The sequence below is a fragment of the Fusarium solani genome (genome assembly GCF_023522795.1).
Source record: "Fusarium solani strain SB1 chromosome Unknown bctg00000008, whole genome shotgun sequence".
Taxonomy (NCBI): domain Eukaryota; kingdom Fungi; phylum Ascomycota; class Sordariomycetes; order Hypocreales; family Nectriaceae; genus Fusarium; species Fusarium solani.
In genome coordinates this window covers 3114791-3137800 of record NW_027072148.1, presented here as the reverse complement: position 1 = coordinate 3137800, position 23010 = coordinate 3114791, and the positions used below count along the sequence as shown (strand labels likewise).

Here is a 23010-nt window from a genome sequence, read left to right as displayed (position 1 = left end):
ACTTATTATAACTAAATTAATCTTCTAGGGATAACCTAGTCTTTTATGCCTTAGCTAAAGTTTTCTAAGACTTAATATTAAAATAATAAAGCTACTTAAATATATTATCTTAATTCTTAAAGCTAATCTTTAACTTAATAAAGTATATACTAGGTATATAATTAATCTTTAATTATAATTTTATAAGAAAAACTTTAAAAATAAGCTAAAAAGAAATAATATTATTAATAATATTTATTACTCCTAAAAGTAATATTACTTCGCGGTTATTAAGGTTAAAAACCTCTAGCTATTAGGTATAAGTAGTTCTTATAATTAGGACTTAGATTTACTCGCGGAGGTAGCTAATATAAATAGTATATTTATCCTTATTTTATATCTCTAAGGGACTAATATCTAGCTCTTTTATAATAAATTTAAGGTTATTAAAGAAAGTCTTAATATTCTAGATATTATTATTTTTATATAATTTTTATACCTTATTTATAGCCTTAATATATAATATTATAAGTTCTTAATAATAGCTATAAAATTAAATATATTAATTCTTATTAAAGGGATTATTAGGGAATTCTTTATTAAGTTAAAATTCCCTTATAGCATTCTTAATTTAAGCCCTTTCAGCTAAAAAGCTAGGTCTCTTAAGCTAAATAGTATATATTATTAAGGGGGGGGGCTATTAGAATTAATATTTATTATACCCGGGAGAATAAATCTTATAGGGCTAATAAATATATTAAGTTATCTTTACTTTTTTATTATTTATTTAAATTACTTAAAAAAGCTTTATTTTTCTTTCTAGCTTAATTATAAAGCTATAATATATATTTTAATATATAGAGTTTTTATATATAGTATTTATATTAATTTAATAGATATATATTAATTTAAGGATATTAGAATTATTATTCTTTAAGAAAATAAGTTATTTATCTTAAGTATTAAGATAAAATATATTAGCTAGCTTATAAGGAAATTAATAATAAAGAATATTTCTTTAATTATTATTAAGTTTATAAGACCCTAAGATATTAATAAGATTATTAATAAAGGCTTAATTTAATAAAAAGAGGTTTTTTAATATAAGTTATATAATAAGTTATATTAACTAAGGTAATATTTTAGCTATTAAGGATATAATTATATAAAAACCTAATATAAGGTAATAATAAGATATAATTATTATACTTAAGAATATATATCTTATAATTACCTTATTAAGTTTAATAAGAATATACCTAGAAAGTATATTAATTATAAAGGTTTATATAAGGCCTAGAGTAATTAATATATAATTAAGAAAGAAGAAATAACTAAGGTTAAAGCTACTTATATTATATATCTTAGGTATTACTTAGAGCTATAATATAATATAGTAGCTAGCTAGGTAAACTTATATAACAGAGCTTAAGAAGAATTAACTAGATAAATTACTAGGGAGGGAGTATTATCTTTTATACTTAACCGTAATTAATAAGATAAATAAGGAAGAAGTAGGTTATTAATAAAGACAGGGTAAAAAAGAGCTAATCCTAGAGCTAATATAGCCGCCTTAAATAAAATTAAAAATATAATTATAGTTAATATAAGTAATTAGCGGCCCTAAAGAATTATCATACTATTTAAAAGGGCACTAAAAGCCTTTAATATAAACTTAGTATAATTATATAATACCTACTAAGTAGATAATATAGATATTAATAACTATAAATAAGATATATAAAATTACTCTTAATATTATAATATAATATTAAAAAATTAAGAGATATTATTATAGCTACCCTCTTATAAGACCTAAGGGTAATAAAATTTAATATCTTAGCTATTTAAGAACTATAGGCTAATCTCTTTATATATATTATATATTACCTAGTAAAAGATTAGTTTTATTTATATTACCCCTAAAATAAAAGTAGTAACCTAGTAATGGGATATTTATATATTAATAAATACCTTAATTATTTAAAATAATAATTTAAATTGCATAATTAGGATTTATATATAATAATAATAACCTTTAGATAAAGAGATAAGATAAGAGAGATTAAGCTATATAATATTTATAACCCTAATTAAATAATATAAAATAAGTAAAGTATATTACCTTAATTACGAAGGGTACTTAACTTAGCTTAATAAGTAAATTAAATACTAATTAGAAACTTTAACCTATACTATAAGATATAAGGAGGCTTTTATATTCCTTAAATAGAGGCAAAGGTAAAAGATCTTATTAAGATTATAAAAGACTATAACCTTATAAATAATCTAGCACTAAGTACTATTATATATAAAGAGAATAATAAGTAGATAATAATTAATCTCTATCTAGGTATTCTCGGCCTAATTAACTAGGTTATTAGATATAAAATAAACTATAGTCTTAATTATAATTTAGACTACCTACTAGTTATAAGCTTCCTCGATATATTAGTTAAATAGCTTAAAAGAGAGCTTAGTAAAAGCTAGAAATTAATAAATAAAAAGGAATTTAGGTCTATAATCCTAAATAAGCTACCGCCGCAATAGAGACTAAGAACTTAAAATATATTTAATTAATATATAAGGGAAATAATCATAGCGATAAAGAGTATAATAGAGATAGTAATACTACGAAGGATATAATTATCTTAATCTAGACCCGCTAGGATAAGGAGTATATATAAGTACTAGCTAAGACTAAGCGCCTTAGGCGATTTTATAATCTCTATTATATAAAAGAAATATAAGAGATATACTAAGTAGCTCAAAACTATAAGGGTAAGGTAATTAAGAAAGCACTAAGAAAAATATACTAATAAAAGATAGAGAGAGCTTTAAAGTTACTAGAGGCTCTTTAGAAAGTAGCGAAATAGGCTAGAAATAGGACTATTTAGGCCCTAGAAATAATACCTATATTAGAGCACCTAGATACCTCTTAGATAGTCTTAGAGCTAGTAGAAAAGGCAAAGATCTTTAAGAGAGTATTCTTTCTCTCCTTATTAGAGGCAGAGATTAGCGATATTAAAAATGCGATTTATTTAAACTAAATAATAATATTACTTATTATAAAATAAGAAGTAAAGAGAGCTATATAAGAAGCCTCGCTACTTAAGGCCCCTAGCCCTAATAGTATCCTAAATAGAGCATTATAGCTAGTAGCGATATAGATTAAGCCTTACTTATTAATAATCTTTAATTAGAGCCTTAATCTTAGCTAATATTTATAGCACTTTAGGGAATTAATAATAATTATATTAAGAAAGCTAAGTAAAGATAATTATATTATCCTAGGGTCTTATTAGCTAATTAAGCTATTAAATACTATAAGTAAGATTATAGATATTATAGTAGTATATCGCCTAAGCTATATAGTAGAGATATATAACTTATTACTTTTAACTTATATAAGAGGTAAAAAGATAAGATTTATTAAGTATATTATATATTATATTATTAATAAGATCTATAAAGTATAAAATAAAAGCTAAGGGTAAATAACTAGCTTATTTTTACTTAATATCTTATATATTTTTAATAATATATTATATTAATAGCTCTTATATAACTTATAAAAAAAATAATTAATAATAAAATAATTAAGAAAATATTAAACCTCTTAAAGGATTAATAAATTAAAATCTTTATTAATAAATTAAAAACTAAGTTATATAAAATATATATAAGAATTATATAAGACTTATTATTTTTATTAATTTTTTATATTTATTATAATATAAACTTAATTAAGAATTATAATTAAGTAAATAATATTATAATAATTAAGTTTATTAATAATATAATAATCTTAATATATAGAAATATAATTATAAAAATATATAATAAGTTATAAGGGGTATTTTAAATAGCTAAGTAATAAATAAACACTTATATATTAATTTTTTTACTTAATAAGTTTTAGCTTATATATTTTATTAAGGCATATATTAAAATAAATACCTAGTAATTATTATAAGTAGCCTAAGATAAGATCTTAGTAAAGCTAATATATAAATACCTAGGTCTTATTATATACTTAGCGCTATAATAAAAGCCTTATATAAATAAAATATAATAAAAAGTAATAAAGATAATCTTAGCCCTTAATAATATAAATAACTTAACTTAGGGCCTTACCCTATAAGATATATAAAAGATCTACTAAGGGGTAATAATATTATAAATTATATATATATACTTAGCGTAATTAAACTTAAACTAGAGAACGCGGACTATATTATATCTAAATAAGATATTAGTATAGCTATAAAGTCTATAGGCGCGGGTAGCTAGGGTAATATCTAGCGCCTATAAGGTTATATTAGCCCCCGCTCTAGATATTAAAATATACCTCTTTCTTATTAAATATTAAATCTAAAAGTATAATATTAATTACCTAAGAAAAATTCATAATAGGAAATAAAAACCTTAGTATAATTCTAGTTAAGCGAGAGAAAAGAATAAATATAAGCCCGCATAGAGTAATATAAAAGGCTATATAAGATAAAAGAGGATTTAATCTAGAGAAAATAGAAGCTATTATATTATATATTATCTTATTATAATAAATAAGCCTAGAAATATTTATTAAAGAAAGCGCTAAGAAGGTATAAGCGAGATATTAATATAATATTAATAATAAGCTAAATGCCTTATATATTTATATAAATACAAATAATATTAATAGCTATATTAGCGCTACTATTATATATATTATTATTAATTAAACTAAGAATACCTATATAGGCAATAATTCTATATTAATAATATATGCTAGCGAATTATAAGGAATTTCCTTAGCCCTATAGCTCACCTAGGAGGATAGAGATAAAGGTAATATTAAAAAGAAAGTTTTAATATATATAAATAACTAAGTAGTTATTAAGTTAATAGCGAGGCCTAAAGGTAAATCTAGGTTATACCTTCTCTAAGATATTATATAGCGAATATAAGAACTATAAATATAAGGTTTAATTATTAAGATTAGATAGATCTTAGCCTATAAGGGGATATATAATAGTAAAGTAACTAACTAAGCGGCTAAAGAAGCTATAAGATAGCAATAAAGAGGTCTACTAGGACTAAGGGCATAGTAACCCTTCGTATTATATTCCTTAAAATCTATATTAAAACTATAATCATATAGAGTTATTAATAAAAGATAATAAATATAATAGTAATAAAAAACTAAGGGCTAGGTAACCTTTAAGTATATACTAGAGCTAATACTAAAAGTATTATAGCTATAAAAGCACTTTAATAAGAGATAAAGCGCTATTTATATCTAACTCTAAATAGATAAGATTAAGATAAATGACTTTCTCTTTAAACAAAGAGTACCAGGGATTACTAATCCGAGATGCAATTACGGCGAAAGATAGCAAATAATAACCTATATCTTACTTTAATATAAGAAGTATACCGCACTTTAAAACTAGGAACTAGGCTAATTTCTAAGATATTAAAATCTCCGGATACTACTAAGCAAGCATAAAGTAATAGCAAAGGTCATCAAGTTTATAAAATAAACCTAGATCCTTAGGTAATTTAGGATCAGTCCATAGCCAGACAAAGCCAAGCGCTAGGGGGAGACTATAGGTAGAAGGACCTATACACGGGGCGCATAATTTACCTTATAAGAGCCTAAAAGCATATATATATTAGTATTTTAAACTATAATCTACAGAGGTTAGCAGGCCGATATAGATAGAGGTTTAGGAGGAAAAGTGGGAAGTCTAGAGACGGCTAGCCAAACGCCAAATGGCGTTGGCGAAGTGGGGCGTAACGGATGAACATTCGGAGCGCTTCGGCCGTCTTGCTTACTAGGCATGGCTGCTAGGAGATGGCGGCTAAAACCGAGTAGGAATAGAACCTGAACCTGAACCAGTAGCGGCCGAAGACTCCATCTTGTCCTTTTCTCCTCTTTGTTATCTCCATCGCCCTTTTTTACTCTTAACCCCGCAACAACTGATAATCATCAAACCCCGATCTGTATCTTCTCGCTGCATTGACGATGGCCTGTGTCCCAAATATGAAGAAAACAGCGTACCGTGTCCGGTTTGCCCCCGACAACAGGTATCAGCGATTACAGGCAGATCCGGCGCCGTCGCAAACTTGCTCGGTCGTTGCCCGCCGGTCACCTTGGGCCCGTTCGAGCTTCTCACCCACACGCGATAGCAAGGAGCCGAGGAGCAAGAGCAAGTCAGGCTGCAAGGAATGCAAGATACGGAGGGTCAAGTGCGACGAGACGTTCCCCGTCTGCATCCGATGCCAGCGCCGTGGCTCCCTGTGCCTCTCCGCTACGCCGCCCGTGCAGTGGCAGACGGAAATGCCCTGGATGGTCGAGAGGCCTGTCCTGGAGCCGTGGGTTGGTGTAGTCAACCCTAATAAGCGGCTGTTGCAATATTGGCTTGAAAAGACCAGTCGAATAATGGCCCTAAACCCCGACGATAATCCGCTTTCATTCCCCCTCATCGAACACCTCCTCTCCACCCCGTCTTTAGTGCATGCCGTCCAGAGCATCAGTGCTGGGCAAGAAAATTTCTTCCGTCAGTCTTCACTGGAGCTTTGCCTCGCCGAACGTGGCCTGGCCATGCAGTCACTACAGCTCGAGGTGAATGATCCAAATAACATCAAGCCATCCTCTCTTCTCACTGTCTTCCTCCTCGGCATCTCCTGGACCTGGACTGAGGATCATCCTACTAGCTATGGAAAGGAGCATCTTCTGGGAGCTAAAACTCTGCTAGAGAAGATGCTGGTCGATGAGCAGAAGCGGGAATGTCCGCTGGTTCAATTTATGTTGGGGTGGTATATCTACTGGGATATGTCCTGTTCCTTCATTGCAGAGCCTGGGGATGTCTCTCCGCTGAATATCTTCGATATTTTCTCTTCTCTACAGAGTATGCGATCGTCCTACCACCCCATGATCGGGTTCTCAGCGGAGCTGTTACATCTAGTTGCCTGTCTAGGTCGCCATTGCCGAAAAGTGATGCAAAGCGGGGTGAGGGATCCGACTCTAGAAGGCATATTTGAAGAGCAGCTCAAGGCATGGAAACCTGACGGCGATGATAAGGACCTGGTGTATCTGAGTAACGCATATCGAAATCACGGACTCATCATGCTCTACGAGATATGCGGAGTGCCTACACACAATCAACATCTCGGCCAGTCATTGGATGACGGTCTGAACACGAGCACGGACCCTAGTCACATCATACATGCTCTCGCCCTCGAGAGCTTGCAAGAAATGTTCCAAACCCCTGTCGACGTGCCATGCTTCTGCTATCACTCGATCCCCCTGCTCACTGCCGGCGCTGAGCTGCAACGAGGAGATTCGCAACTGCGTGTTGAGGTCATCAACCGCTTCAAGGCCCTGTTTTCGACCACTCGACTCTCCATCAACATGTGGGCAATCAGCTTGCTGCAGGACACGTGGGAACTGCGGGATTGCGGCATTCATGTTTCCTGGTTGGATTCTCTGATATTTCAAGATTGGATACTTACTTTTGCATAAGTAAGGGTTAGCTAGAGATGTAGCAGTTTCGCTTGGCTTCGTTTCTGGAATGGAAAGTAGGCGCTTTTCGAGCACGACGCAACAGAATTGACATTATAATCTTACAGATTCTCCCTATCCGGTTATTGAGGTCATCATCTATTAATGTATAACTCTGGCTTATAACCCGGAAGCAATAGATCATAACCTTTGCTTGTGTGATGACGGTAGGTAATGAACATGGGAGCCATGCAGCGCATGTGGGTGAAACAATCAGAGCCTTAGTTTCTGTTCGGTGTATCTGTTTCTGTTTCAGTCGTTATGCGTTTACCACACATCGCTTAAAGTAACCCTCCAATGTCCGAAGCTTAGCTTCGGGTCCAGTGCTTTTTATGGCCTTGGATGCCGCAGCTTTTAGAGATTTCAAGGCTGTTCAGTCGGCGTGCTGACTACGAAAGTAGTCACGCTATATGTAGTAGCAGTAGCTGAATAAACCGTTGTCCTCCTTCCACTTCCCATCAGATCCCGCACTGAGTGCTCCCTCAGGCACCAAGTAACGTGCCTTATTGCTCTTCGAGGCCTTATTATAGGCGTCCATTATGCCCTTGAAACTTCCCGGTTTAGACACTATCTATACAGCCTGGCCATTCCATTTCTCAGTATCTAGAAGAACGCTATGTACAGCATCGTCAAAGTCATCCCAGATGAAAGTCCATAATACTAACTCTTGTGAGTTGCCCATAGCAGGGACCTTTAGCGTCAGGTAGCCTTTTTCATCAGCCTGTATATAAAAGCCTAGACACGCCTTACCATATTATAGCAAGCCGTAAGCTTCTAAGACCCATCCAGCATTAATGCTTGTTGCAATCTTGAAGCTAGCCTTGGGGGAATATGCCCAAATGGCCGCCTCATTGTCAAAAGATAGGATCGGTACTTCCCCTTTCGTTATATTAGAAGTTTAAGGCACCCCGGAGAAGACGAGTAGCTTGACGGCCGCCTCGATGACTATCCTGCTTATCTCCGACTCAGGGGGTCCGATGTCCGCCTTGAAGTTCGCATCGTCAGAGTCGGTGTTGATGGAATAGCGCCGAAGCACCTTTGAGGGCCTCGCCTAGTTCGTCAGACTTCCACGAGTATACAAGCACGGCCTCAGCTCCCTGGTCTCCGACACCCTTCGCCTTGACGGATGTGGGATCTCGTGAGGTTACTTGAACGTGGAACTCGGGGTTGTCAGGGAGGGAGATGACCACCGAGCCGCCGAACAGGCCGGTACCATCTATGACCACGACGGTCTTCTGTTGATCATAAGCAGAAGCCACAGTGTTAGTTATTTGTGTAATTCCAAGGTTCGAGATATCGGCGGTTACGGTCATTCACACAATCTTAATAAACTGTTGCTTCAATATAAAGGCAGGGTATGGGATGGCTGTGCTTCTAGGAGAATGATCTTGTTGAATTAGGTCCGAATACCACCAGCACCTGTACGCCGTGGGGCTGGCCTGACACTTTTGCCTCAGCAAGCTATTCAACAATTACTTTCTCTTTGCCTCAACGGGGAATATACTAGATCAGAGCGGGATTGAAGCGCTGGCTGCCGCTTTGCGCCCTCTTAAGGCCAATCACTTACATGAAGAGCCACAACGCAAGAGCCACAGGCTAAATTAGCATAGAAATATAACTACTATTTAACCTAGGACAGAATGATTTATTAGTCCCAGTTGTAGCTAATTAATACACAATTATTCCGTAGAGTAATGCAGTGTTGAAGTTGCGACTGAATCTGGGTATACCCGGCTGGTTCCGTACTCCGCATTGCTCTTCATCCATGCTGGCAATCAAGATGAGAGTGGAAGGTTTTGTATGCCGAACCGATCACATGGATGGTTGATGGCGACACATGTAGGTACCCTAGATCTATCCCTAACCTTTTTCATCTCGATCACAAGATAGTCACTGAGTGGACAGCGTACACGATGGTGACAGGGCTAAATTGATCCCGTGCCTCTGTTAGTTGCTAGTTAGAGTATATACGGGTGTGGGGTATGCCGGATGAGGTGTAGATTCCTGGCGTAGACTAATGGCCATTACACATGAGCTCAATTTAACATCAGGCGTAAAGGAACATAGGCGGTACATGAAGCGATAAGAAACAAAGAGGGAACCTGAGACGTGGTTAAAATGATACTGTTTAAGATTATCTTCTTGTTGGTTGATAGACAGATATTATCTAGCGGTTGGTGGCTGCTAAAACATGACGCATGGCATCATCGCACCACTCGGGTCGATCTCTAAAATAAAAGTTGTTCATGTTTATCTCCACTGCCTGCCCATAGACTTCGGCTCCCCAAACGGTCCTTCCCTTGGCGTCCGACATGTCCAGACCATCGACTATCTGCAAAACAGTGTCGATGACAACCTCCAAAGGCGTAAAGTACTCGGGAGGGTAATGCTCAAAGTCCTCTTCAGTCATAAGATTAGTGGCAACGACTCCAGGCAGTATGGCATTCGCACGGATGCCCTCGCTGGCAAGGCGCGCGGCAATGGCCCGCAAGAAGCCAACGATTCCGTCTGTTCCAGAGCGTCCATTGTCAGCAGTCAAGCCCCTTCAGCGCTGGGTCTGCGAACATACGCTTTGCCCCTGTATACATAGGGATGGCGAAGCACGGGTAAAGCGAGCCCACGCTGGCTGTCATGATGACATTCCGTGCTGCGACATGGGGACAGAGTCGAAAATAGTGCTGTGCAAGGTAGGTCGTGGCGATGACTGACTTCAAGTCGATGTCGACAACGACCTGATCCAGCTCTGGAGGGGGCCCCTGTCCGTCGTGTTTGGCGTAGAAGTCAACATTGTCGACAATGCCGGCGTTGGCGAACACCAGATCGAGCCTACAGTGTTGTTGAAAGACCTTGTCAAACAGCGCGGCCAGTGACGCATAGTCGTTGACGTTGACCCTGTGGAAGGACGCAATTGGCCCGAGGCCCTTTGCCGCGGCCTCGCCACGTTCAGTGTCCAGGTCGAGGATGTGCACAAACCACTGGCCGCGCTTTGCCAGATCGGTCGCCACGCCGAGGCCAAGGCCACTGGCTGATAGGCAGTCAGCACTTTTGATCCAATCATGCACCTGTCGGATAGTCTTTTAAACTCGGATAGAGAGGGGTTCATTACCTCCGCCAGTGATAATGGCCACCTTGGTTTCTGTCTGCCCTGGAGCTGCCATGATCAGTCTTGGTTTCTTTTCTGGTAGTTGAAGTTGACCAGCAGGTTTGATGGCGGCAAGAGTCTAGAAATACCCTCAAGGACCATCCGTCCAAGTAACTCAAGGAGGAGCGTGATCCACCCAGAGGACGTACCGGGTCTGCGGATGTGCCGGATGCGTTGAACCGAGTGATCGGAAAGTCGACGAAAGAGGCAAGCCGCACATCTTGGGGGACGAGTCCTGTGGGGTCAAATATGAGGGAGACGGAAGGGTTGGAATCCGCGCATTACCTCGCTAGCGAACCCGCCGAAAGGGGAAGGTGGCCTCGCAGCCGGGCCCCATGCGAAGAGCTGCTCGGCGGAGGGACAGAGTTATTATATGCTGGCTTCAGCTCTCCCGATTAAGATAGAACGCTCTCTCACTCCTCATCCTAGCATGTCCCATCACAGTTTATTATGTCCACCGTCAATTATCTCTCCACCGCTGCTGCCGACACCTTCGACTATGTGGTCGTTGGCGGCGGCACAGCAGGCTGCCTCGTTGCCAGCCGGCTTGCTGAATATCTCCCCAAGAAGCGCATCCTCTTGATTGAGGGCGGACCGAGCGACTTGAACGATCAGAAAGTCGCTGACATTCGCAAATGGATCACGCTGCTCGGGACCGAATACGACTATGACTATCCCATCACGGAGCAGTATCGAGGTCGGTATACCTAATTGCCAAACTGTACTGCTTTATCTCGTTATCCCATGCTTACAGTCTTCCCCAGGCAATTCCTCTATCCGTCACTCTCGAGCCAAAGTCCTCGGTGGGTGCTCAAGCCACAATGGCGGCATCTCCCTACATACCATCGAGCATGACTGTAAGCTGTACGAGTCACTGGGCGCCAAGGGATTCTCCTGGCCTGAGATGAAGCGCCTCATTGCCAAGCTCCGTCTCCCGTACCAAGTTGTGGAGCCCCAGCACCAGAACGCTGTCGTGTCGGACTGGATCCGTGCCACTTCCAGCGCCCTCAATATCCCAATCGCCGCTGATTTCAACAAGAAGATCCTCTCGCAGAACGGTGGCCTGACCGAGTGTGTCGGCTACATGCCAATTGCTTACGACACGGAGAAGGTTCATCGTCACAGTGCCAGCACCGCCTACATCCACCCGATCCTGCGAGGCGAATGGAGGCGAAACAATCTTACCATCCTCACCGATGCATGGGTCTCCAAGTTGGATGCCAGCGCCGATGTTGTCACCGGCGTCAAGGTCAAGCTCGGGTCCGGCTCCGTCCTCACTATTCGGGCCAGGGACGAAACGATTCTGTGCGCTGGAGCCATCGACACCCCAAAACTATTGCTGCTATCTGGTATTGGGCCTAAGGAGCAGCTCTCTTCACTTTCTATTCCGGTCGTTAAAAACATTCCGGGGGTCGGGTCAAACCTGCAGGATCACGTCGAAGCTATTATCGTGTGGGAGCTTAACAAGCCTTTGCCTGATGAGACCGTTACCTACTCTGACGGCTACTGCTTTGTTCGGCGCAACGACCACAACGCTTCCGGCGATGGAGCAACCCCGGATCTCATGTTCCATCTCTACACCGTCGCGCAATGCCCCAACGCGAAGCATCTCTCTTACGATGTACCGGAGCATGGATTCTCCATGATGCCCAATGTCCCACGGCCTAGGTCCCGTGGTCGTCTCTACCTAACCTCATCCGACCCCAACGTCAAGCCCGCACTGGACTTTGCCTACTTTACAGACCCTGAAGGTTACGATGAGGACACCATTGTTGAGGGTTTAAAGATCGCTCGTAAGATTGCAGCTCAATCACCCCTCAAAGACTGGATTAAGCGCGAGGTCGCACCCGGCCCTAGCGTCCAGACCGATGAGCAACTGTCCGAATATGGCCGTGCGGTATCTAGCACGCTCTTCCACCCCTGTGGCACAACCAAAATGGGAGATATCGAAAGAGACCCTTCTGCTGTTGTTGATACTCAATTCAAGCTTCGGGGTATGCGCAACCTTCGCATTGTTGATGCTGGTGTCTTGCCTGCGGTGTCTACAACGAACCCTATGTTGACGATCTTGGCCTTTGCCGAGCGAGGTGCGGAGATGATTGCTCATGCTGCGGGTTGGCCGGGGGACGCTGTCACGGAGCTTGGCGGACAGGAAATGAGCAGGCTGTGAGGTGACGACGGAGTATACTCTAGAGCATTAGAACGAGCGTCTAAGGCCACAGGTCGTGTACGTAAGATTTAAGTTGATACGAGTAAAGTGGGCCACTTGAATCGTTTAGACAATCCTTCCATTATTCTGTCGTGAACTGATCTGTAGTTTCATCTCATCATCTTGAAACCATACCAGACAGGTGTTGGGTAGTCAAGGGGAGCACTCCGATAATAACGGCATTCTCAATTTTTTAAGTCAGGCGAAATTGGCTGTGATCCATCTTTCAAGTCGGTCGTGGTCGGGCCTACGACCAATACATCCAGTTTAACTAAAGATTCGTATTATGTTAAACCAATATAACAGGCTCGGCGTCGATGAATACCGCCACGTTGTCAAAATCATCGCTTATCTCCATATGGACCACGTGTCCCTTGCGCAGGTAGCAAAAATCTCTCTTCTTCTTCAGGGTGAAACCTCGCCATCTTCGATACGTAACTTGATCAAAGATAGAGATTCGTCACAGGGCCGGCCCCTTGAGCTTTACTTTCTCCAAAAGTAATAATCCCGGAAATCATGCAAGCGTACATATGTCAGATCATTAAGGCGGAGGAAGAGCTGCAAAGCAGCAGACCCGCTTCGTGACAGCTATCTGAATGCGCCACGACATCGCCGCACAGCTTCGAAGGCTTGCTTGCAAGCGCTGACAATCGCTCGTCGGGCGGCCGGACAACGTGCCAAGCCTCGCGATCCGACCGGATCAAGAAGGGGTCAGCTAAATAGAGCGATGTTACTGCATTGCGGGGAAAGCGACAAGCCGCTTCCGATGGACACTACTTCAGGCTTGGGACCTGGAGCTTGAAGGAGTGGAGAAACAGGGTTCTAGAGAAACTGATGCACTGGTGTCGAGGTACAAGGCTCAGTCATTCTACACTAATTTACCGAGTCGATCCGTTTTCAGAGCGATCGCGAACAGCAATCAAGGCTAGCCCCAACCGGGTAAGTAGCTTACACTTGCCCAAAAGGGCCGACATGCGAGGATGCCCCCTCCCCCAACAAGTGTTGTTATGTCGGTGGAACAAGGGCCCAATTGTGCCGTCGAACGGCCTTGACTCGAGTGTTAAACTATTTGATTCAAATCGAGAACCTTGAGAAATCCTAGATACCTTCCTTTCACCCAGTTCCGTTTAACCTATCCGTCGCCACCAGTGTATGAACTTCAGACCACATCAAAAATGCCCAAGATCACAATTCTCGGTGCCGGGTAAGTGTTTTCGGTTTGCACTCTTGCACCTTCTCTACTAAACCGGGCAGCTGCTGACAAAAAGTACTTTAGCATTACTGGTATGACCATCGCCAGCCAGCTCCCTAGAGACTACGATATTACAATCGTTGGCAATGATCTGCCCGGTGATGAGATGAAGCCCGAGTATGTTAGCCAGTGGGCGGGAGCAATCTGGCTCGGAACGCACGACTGCAGCGAGCGAGAGAAGCAGATGCAACTGGGCAGTCTTGCCGACCTGTGGAAAATCGCCCAAGACTATCCCGAGTCGAGCGTGCGCCAGATCGAGATGAAGGAGATTTGTGACTACGGTTCTCTCGATAAGGTCTGGTATAGGACCAAAGTTCCTGATTTCGAGCTCGTCGCCAACGAGGACTTGCCCAAGGGTGCTAAGTTCGGAATGAAGTACAAGACGGTCGTCCTCACCCCGATGACGTTCCTACCCTGGTTCCGCGCCCGTCTGGAGCAACGAGGCGTCGCCTTCAAGCGACTCTATGTCACCTCGCTCGGTGATCTGAAGGGCATGGGCCACGACGTGCTCATTAATGCTACGGGATTCGGAGCTGCCAAGCTTCTTGATACTAAGGAGCTGCGGATTGAGCCCATACGTCAGCAGAACATCAGGATCAGAAAGCCAGGATACAACAAGCTGTATATCCGCCGCGGCGAAAATGGCTACTACTCAACTGCCTTCTCCCGACAGGACGGCACCATCTACATCGGCGGCATTAAGACTCTTGGCATTATTGACTTCACTGCTAACCCGGAGCATCGCAAAATCGTAAATGTCTCCCCGTCACCTTTGCACATCTCACTGAGCTGACTCTCATGTCATCTAGATCATGGCTCGCCAGCATGCCAATCAGCCGGAGGTATTTCCCTCACCCAACGTTGAGGACTACGAATTTATTTGCGATCACGTCGGCGTCTTCCCTGTAATCTCCCAAAAGAACGGTGGCGTCTGCGTGGAGAAGAAGAATGTGGGCTCGCAAAAGGTTGTCCACGCGTATGGACAGGAGGCTGGCGGCTACACCTTCAGCTTTGGTCTGGCTCGCGAGGCTGTCAGGCTCGTACAAGAGTATCTTGCTGAGACGCCTCTTTCGTCGAGCAAGCTGTAGACGAGGAGGAAATGGGAGCACCCAACTACGAGGGAACTGTGTAGCGATTGACATGACTCACACCTTTAGTATCAGAAGCGTGAGTGACATTAATGCGAATAGGGCAGTGCAGGGCAAGAATGGGCCAAGCCCATAACGCTGTATTTTAGTCCATCGCAATATGCACACTAACTATACCTGAATCATTTATCTGTCTCGCAACATTTTGGGCACGTCTTCGGTGGTATTGTGCATCAGTCTTTCGCATCATCTGAACATCTGATATTTCCTATGCGCTGGGACCCTTTGCTAGCCTGCGACGTCAAAGTGACATTTGCTGAGACGAGAAAAGCTGATAGAACCCCTTCCGATAGAACTAACTCTAGTCGGTTGAGAGACTGAAAGCATCAGTGGCCAGGCAAAAGAGATGCCGTCGGCTACACGGGGTTGAGTAGAACAACAAATGGGACTGGCCTAGAGCTACAGCTTTGCTTATCCCTTCGCATGATAGCTTGCTAACATCAGGCCTAGTGTTGGAGAATCCCGTGATAAGGCCTCTGTGGGTTCAATTGTATTTCGGATTGGATGGTAGGTGAGATTGATGAACGTTGATTGGCTTGGCGAGCTTGTCTAGGTCCACCAACATGGTGCCTACGGAGTACAACGGCTCAGGTTTGGTATCAAAAACCGGGACCAGGCCCGTCTCGATTGCGACGGTGTCGCGATCTGACCGAATCCGGCAAGATCGACAACCACAAGCTTTGACAGAGTGCTAATCAACGGTCATCCCTGTGGTATTATCGCGGGGTAAAGATACAGCCTTACCATTCCGCCACCTCCGCAAGCCGCCCCCATGACTTGGGACCGTACTTTCAGCCCGCAGCCCTTACCACGCAGGTTCCTCTCGCGCGCCCATGGCCTTATATCCACCACCGTGCCGCATGGAGTCCTCCCAATTCCTCCATTGTCGACAAACCATTTTTCCAGCATCTCGTTGCTGCAAATTTTCTTCTCAAACCGTTTCAATATTTCGTTGGCTCCAGGCCCACCTACTGCCATGGCTTCCTCGCCAGAAGCAAAACCTCATGTTCCCGCCTACAGATCTTCCATAGGTGAGGCCGAAAAGGGCCAGGCTCTAGGAAGGGCTGAGTCCTTTGGAGCTGGAGCCTCAGCAGAAGTTCACCATCAAAAGCCTTTCACCACGTTTACGGCTATTGGGCTGGGCTACTCCATCACGAACACGGCTACCGGCGTCATCCTGACCGTCGCCGCCACAACACCGTTTGGAGGATCACCGCTGTTCTTCTGGGGCTTCCTACTTATCGCGGCCATTGCTCTTTGCATTGCCACGACCCTGGGAGAATTCTGCTCCATGTGGCCACACCCAGGCGGCCAATATGTCTGGGTAGCCCAGCTCTCCCCTGAGCGACCCCGCCGCTTCCTCTCCTATATGACCGCCATCATTTCGTGGGCCTCGGTTGTGTGTATCAGTGCATCTTGTGCGCTGGCGGCGAGTACGACCTTGTTCCAAATGATCTCTTTTACCCATCCCGAACTCGAAGTGAAGCCCTGGATGCTGTTCGTTACCTTCGAAGTGCTGAATATGCTCATCTTCGGACTGAACTGCTTCGAATTCCTGCTTCCCCTGATAGGCAAATTTCTCATTTTCTTCACCGTCACCATGATCGCCATCATTTTCATCGCTCTTTTCGCGGCCGACACCGGGACCAATTCTGGGCAAGACTTCTTCTTCAACTACTATAATGTTTCAGGATGGTCTAATGGGATCGCCTTCCTCATTGGTATCAACGGGTTAAACTGGTGCTTCTCCTGCTTGGATGCCGCCACGCATCTCGCTGATGAAATTCCTCAGCCTCAGAAGAATATCCCCAAAGCCCTCATCTGGACTATCCTTGTTGGAGCGGCCACAGGCCTGCTCATCATCTTTGCCCTCTTTTTTACCGCCAAGGACCTGACAACGGAGACAAACTCGTTGCTGATATTTTTCAACGTGATCCACCACAACAAGAACGCAGCGCTGGCCCTCGAGGCTTTGGTGTTCGTATCGGCATACGGCTCGCTTATTGGCATCCACACCTGGCAGTCCCGTATCGCGTGGGCCCTGAGCCGAGACAAGGGATTTCCTTTCCACTCATACCTCAGCCGTCTTGCACCTGCCCCGTTCTCGACCCCAATCTGGGCTCATCTTTGGTCATCTTGCTGGACTGGTCTTTGCGGATGTTTGTACCTCGGCTCACAGACAGCCTTCAGCTCCTTCATTGCTGGAGGTATCATTCTGCAATACGCAACCTACTGTCTGCCCATCGCCCTTCTTCTTTGGCGGGGCCGTAGCAGAGCTCCTCACGGGCCGTTCTGGTTCCCCAAAATCGGACTTTTCTGTAATATTGTTACCGTAATCTGGTTTTTGGTCACTCTGGTCTTCTACTGTTTCCCTTATTTCCTCCCCGTACAGGCAGACCAGATGAATTACGTCTCAGCTGTGCTCTTTGTCATCATTATGTACGCACTCATCTACTGGTTTACCTATGGTCATAAGCACTACAGGCTTCCTCGCAATCTGCTTGTGTCAACCTCTCATGTAGCTGGGGATTGAGAGTAGCCGGGACATCAGGTGGATTGATTTAGGAACGAAAGGAACCGGTTTGAAAAAGTCTTGCCGCTATCCCCGTGGTCAAAACTTTGTATCTGGTCAATTTAGGGAATGCAGCGTCTGTCTAGTATCTTTGCATTTCTGCATCCAGTTTCTGCGCCTGTGTCTGTGTTTCATAGTGTCTGGGCATGAATTCAAACAAGGTTTTGCACCAAACTCGAGTATTGGATATTTCGTGTCAACTCAGTAGCATCCGACCTCCAGAGTCTTTCAAGATGTTTCCAACTTGAGCCGTGATCTCGACGCCCCACGATTTCCAGCCAGGTTCCGACTTGCCCAGATTGACCTAGCGTGCGCCTTTGGCATTCAACGATAGCTCGGTATTACACCTACCCCAACTTCCTAGTTAGGCAGAATCCCGACAGGATCCTGGACCTAGTGAAGGTACTGCCTGGTCTGAACCCGTCATAAGGTCTATAAGTAGCTATCAAAGTACTGCGAGTCGGAATTTGAGCCAGAAGCGGCAGTTTTACCGGAATCACATACACAAAACTCACTATGGCGGCTTTCAGATCGTATCATCATTCTTTTGAGCAAGTGACAGGCTCGCAGCCGCATCTGCAATTACTTCTCGAAAAAGATTATCCGTTTGCGTTCGAGGCCGGCATCTTCGTCCCGTCCAAGAATGAGCTATTCATTACAAGCAGCCCCTTCAAGGATGCCGAAGGTAATACGACAGTCCATGTCTCCAAGATCACGTTCAGTGTTGTCGATGGACAGGAGAAGGTTGGCCATGAAGTGTTGCCAAACGGCCAGATGGCAATGGCGAACGGAGGTACCAACAGTGGAAACGATTTGCTCTTCTGCGCTCAAGGATCTTTTGATCTGCCAAGCGGAATCTTCTCTATGAAGAGTGATCAGCCCTACGAAAGCAAGTTGGTCATTTCTGACTTCTATGGAAGACCCTTCAACTCTGTCAACGACGTGGCCGTGCATAGCGATGGCAGCATCTGGTTCACCGATCCGGCGTACGGGTTTGGAGAAGGATATCGTCCGCCTCCTCGTCTACCCAACCAGGTGTATAGATTTGATCCGGCAAATGGAAGTATCCGCGTAGTAGCTGACCGGTTTGAACACCCCAACGGCATCTGTTTCAGTCCTGATGAGAAGGTGGTGTACATAACCGACACAGATTCAATCTGGGGTGACGGGAGTGTGAACGATGCCCGGGCTTCTACCATGTAAGTTGCCACCCGATTTCAAGCTCCCTCCTGGGCATGCGGTTGACACAATTGAGTTACGCTTTCGATGTTTCGACATACTCGGGACAGCCTTTCCTTGTGAACCGTCGTCTCTTCGCAATGGCGGACAATGGTTTTCCAGATGGCATTAAGTGCGACATGAATGGTAACATCTTTAGTGGATGTGGGGATGGTGTTCATGTCTGGTCTCCGGGTGGCGTCCTAATTGGCAAGATATTAGTACCAGGTGGTGTTGCGAATCTTTGCTTTGGGAAGAGAAGTGAACTATTTATTTTGAACAGTACGAGGCTGTGGAGGGCTAGACTAGCAGACTCAACGAGGGGTGCACTTCTTAAGATATGATGAAGGTTATTTATTTTTAAAGAATTTAATTCCATTTCTCTACGATTCATAGGATTAGTCTAGAAGCTCAGGAGCTGCTGACTTATAAAAAGCTGTATTTACTGTACAAAGGATCGCTTGTAATTTACTAAATTACACACTTAGCACTGACAAACGGTCAGTACTACTATCTCAAATCAACACTTCTACAGCACGCGCCCATTAGAGACTTTCGCGATGTCAGTCAAAGACGTCCTCACCAAGCTCCAACTATATATCGACCCTAATATCCATCTTCTTATCTACCGCCGGAGCTAATGCCTCTATGCCCTCTCCATCGATAGTTCACATATCACCACACACCTCAGAGACAAGCACGGCATCCTAGCAGATACTAGACGAGGCCTAATGAAAATACTTAAGGCGCAGGGTCTAGGTAACCCTAATAAAGCTCTCCCCCGGGAGGATGGCTCGCCTAAATACCCCTACCTTCAAATATTCAACGGTTTTAACTACCATAAGTGCTCTTTCCGCATAATTAGCTTCTAATTAATAAAACATCACTACTCTGACCTAATAATATGCGATTAATACCGCTATTATAGCTAAACTTACCCTTTGAATAAACTTAATAAGCTATTCCGGTATATCTTTCTATAGATATAGGTAAATAATCCTCGGCGATAATACTAGCTTATTAAACATAATAGCAGCTTATTACGGCTAATTAGGGGCTAGCGGGTTTAAGACTATCTAAGATTAATACGGGAATGCAAATAAGAATATGAGCGTATATAGACGATAGCAGCATTCGGGGTTAGAGACTACTATAATATATTATCAGAGCAGCTATAAGTACCACCACCGGGGTTAGGCTTAGGACTAGCGAGCTTAATATTTGCCGAGAAGGGCCCTTAGATTAAGCGGACTAGCTATAAGGAGATATACCGAGGTAAAGATCGCTTAATGCTCTCGGCCTTAATAGAAAGACCTAATATTAGACCTCGCGGTCTAGGTCATAATCTTATCCTCGGCAATAGCAGTATAGATAGTTTAGGGAAGGATATTATTATTAGCTTAGCCGCAGATAAGCGAAAGATATCTGCTACCTTAGATATATTCGATTAAGTAATAGATCGGTGCAAGGAGATAGCAAGAAAGACTAGCCGGGGCATCCTCTGCTGGTTGCGGAGCAATCGAGCGTTATCGTGCTACCTAAAGCCATTTATATTCGTGAGCAGCCCCTCGACCACGAAGGTATATCGCCTTTAGTTCAAGAGATGCCTTGCTCTAACGCTGCGAGTCTATTATATAGACTCAGCCAATCAAGTGAAATTCATCGGGTCCCGCCTCAGCAAGAAGCAGCTATGACACTTGGAGCTAGTATGGAACCATGCCTACCATATAGTACCCACCTGCCGTACATACCCACCTACCATATAGCAAAAAAAAAATTCCCCTATATAAAATACTATTTTTTAACCATATATTAAAAATTCACTAAAAATAAAACCCGTGAAATGATTTTCGAATTTCGTTATAGAATCGAGTTGTTACGGCCTGATCAGATCCTGATCATGTGCCTCATAATTGCCCCATAATACCTGCTAATCAGCAGTAATATTAGGCGGCTCACTCTCATACGCGTGAGCCAACACATACCACTCACTATAGGGGCAATAAGCGATCACAACTAGCTCACTTAGGCCCTAGCGACCTGCTTAGTATATAGAATATATTTACTATACTTTCTTATATACGAGCTACCTTAGCTATAAATATAACTTAGTTATACTTAATACCTTTAAGTATATTACTAGACGTGACTTATACCTTATTTAAGATAATACTAGTATCTCCTCTGCTAATATAAACTAGCATAACTGGTTTATCCCCCTTAGGACCTATACGATTATTATATAAATTGCTATTATAAGTAGGCTTATAAGGAAGCTATTATTAGTTTTCCTAGTGAGTTGGGGGAAAAAGGGTGCTAAGCCGTTTTGGGCCATTGGGTAATTTCCTATACGTAGAAAAGGGTCAGAGGCTAAGACGCCTCTAACTATTATTATTATCATCGGAACGGTTAATGAGAAAGGAGCAGCTTTTAGGCTCTTTCTCTAGCTAGATTTTTATTACTATTAATTAATTATTTGCACTTATTATTTTATATTATGTTTATCTTACTTAGAAGTATGTGAGATCCCTCTTTAAAAGTCCCTGAGAAAAAGTCATAAAACGTTTAGATCTGGCTATGGTTGGTGTGTTCTGTTTCTCTAATAAACTAGGTTTTCATAAATATATTATTAGACTAAGTTAGAGTAATATAAGTAGGTAATATGAGTAGATAGATAAATAAGACTAATTTCTCTTTATTTAGCGGCAAGTTTACTTTAATAAATACGTTAAGTGCTATAGAGGGAAGCTTAAGCTACTAAGGGACTCTCCTCTAAGCTCTACCCATATTATGCGCTTACTCTTAGCCGTGGCAAATGCCGACCTGTGGACGGAGGGGAAGCCCCTACTAATATTATCCCCTTTGGAGGAGGGGTATTTCGACTAGTATTAATAAATGCTATCTGCGGGGAAATGCTCCCACTCTAATATTACCCCTCCCTGCCTTTTCAAGTCTTACTACGATCTCGATAAACTGGCTTCCCCACCCACTTGGTTAATATGCCTACCCAAGTCTATTACTGCTTTGGGATACATTGCGAGAGTCTCTGGCAGATCGCGTTTTAATAACTAAGTGCTCCAGTCGGAGTTGGTAATAACTATTTAACTATCTCTTATCTAATAATAAGATAACTGCTTCCCGTCGCGTGTTAATCTCTCTTATATTTAAACTCTTTATAAAATATAGCTATGACTTTGTCTTTATTTACTACGCTAATAGCCCTTAATAGATACTTATTTAACTAGCTACTAGGACTCTTTATTAATAATAAATAGCATGTAGGAAAATTAGGTAATAATATTTCTATTATGAGCCTAATATAAGTCCCTATATTGACTCTCCTTAGTATAAAAAAATAGCCTATTAATAGTATTAATCCTTAGTAGAAATAAGAAAGAAATTATTAAGATTTATGCCGCTAGCGACTAAGATATTAATAATACTATTAAGGCAGCCTAGGTAGCCTTTAAAGGCCTATAGTGAAAGATTAGTAATATAAAGTATAGCGAGCTATTATAAAAGTTAGCTAATCTAGCTAAAAAGTAGTATTACGGCTATAATATATACTTAGCGGGGAAGCATAGTAGAAAATACCTAATTAAGCAAAGGACTAAAGGGACTAAACTTTATGCCTATTAATCTATAGATTAATAATTAGAAATATTAGTCTTACCTTATATTAACCTCCTTAAATATTAATCTAAGGTTTAACCTTAAGTAATATACATGCATAGCAAACATAATAGTCAACCGAGCGTGATAAAAATCCTAATCTTTTTTTTAATATAGTAATAAAAACGCTACAAGCTAATTAATCAATTAAAACTACTTACTATACTCTTCCCCTAATATCTTAATAACTACTTAATATATCCTTGCATTATAGCTAGTCTAGCTATAAACACTATAATGCTAAATCCCTAGTCGCGCTAACCTCC

The 23010-nt window shown here is 41.9% G+C and overlaps 7 protein-coding genes across 7 annotated transcripts; 5 read left to right on the top strand and 2 right to left on the bottom strand.

Moving 5' to 3' along the window:
- Positions 1 to 6010: 6010 nt before the first annotated feature.
- On the top strand, positions 6011 to 7492 carry MRS44_013050 (uncharacterized protein; the record flags this gene model as incomplete). The annotated part of the gene is made up of 1 exon (XM_046277507.2): positions 6011 to 7492. The coding sequence occupies one exon, from the start codon at positions 6011 to 6013 to the stop codon at positions 7490 to 7492; it is 1482 nt and encodes a 493-aa protein (XP_046126413.2).
- Positions 7493 to 8532: 1040 nt separating this feature from the next.
- Positions 8533 to 8844, bottom strand: MRS44_013049 (uncharacterized protein; the record flags this gene model as incomplete). The annotated part of the gene is made up of 1 exon (XM_065619023.1): positions 8533 to 8844. One exon carries the CDS (start codon positions 8842 to 8844, stop codon positions 8533 to 8535), a length of 312 nt encoding a protein of 103 aa, XP_065475095.1.
- Positions 8845 to 9698: 854 nt separating this feature from the next.
- On the bottom strand, positions 9699 to 10689 carry MRS44_013048 (uncharacterized protein; the record flags this gene model as incomplete). Its single annotated transcript, XM_046273071.2, has 3 exons — positions 9699 to 10039; positions 10101 to 10556; positions 10638 to 10689. 3 exons carry the CDS (start codon positions 10687 to 10689, stop codon positions 9699 to 9701), a joined length of 849 nt encoding a protein of 282 aa, XP_046126412.1.
- A 434-nt stretch (positions 10690 to 11123) lies between these two features.
- On the top strand, positions 11124 to 12843 carry MRS44_013047 (uncharacterized protein; the record flags this gene model as incomplete). Its single annotated transcript, XM_046273070.1, has 2 exons — positions 11124 to 11370; positions 11438 to 12843. The coding sequence occupies 2 exons, from the start codon at positions 11124 to 11126 to the stop codon at positions 12841 to 12843; spliced, it is 1653 nt and encodes a 550-aa protein (XP_046126411.1).
- Positions 12844 to 14057: 1214 nt separating this feature from the next.
- On the top strand, positions 14058 to 15222 carry MRS44_013046 (uncharacterized protein; the record flags this gene model as incomplete). The annotated part of the gene is made up of 3 exons (XM_046282615.2): positions 14058 to 14086; positions 14159 to 14885; positions 14944 to 15222. 3 exons carry the CDS (start codon positions 14058 to 14060, stop codon positions 15220 to 15222), a joined length of 1035 nt encoding a protein of 344 aa, XP_046126410.1.
- A 1036-nt stretch (positions 15223 to 16258) lies between these two features.
- Positions 16259 to 17815, top strand: MRS44_013045 (uncharacterized protein; the record flags this gene model as incomplete). Its single annotated transcript, XM_046280282.2, has 1 exon — positions 16259 to 17815. One exon carries the CDS (start codon positions 16259 to 16261, stop codon positions 17813 to 17815), a length of 1557 nt encoding a protein of 518 aa, XP_046126409.2.
- A 555-nt stretch (positions 17816 to 18370) lies between these two features.
- On the top strand, positions 18371 to 19057 carry MRS44_013044 (uncharacterized protein; the record flags this gene model as incomplete). The annotated part of the gene is made up of 1 exon (XM_046271556.2): positions 18371 to 19057. The coding sequence occupies one exon, from the start codon at positions 18371 to 18373 to the stop codon at positions 19055 to 19057; it is 687 nt and encodes a 228-aa protein (XP_046126408.2).
- Between the last annotated feature and the right edge of the window lie 3953 nt (positions 19058 to 23010).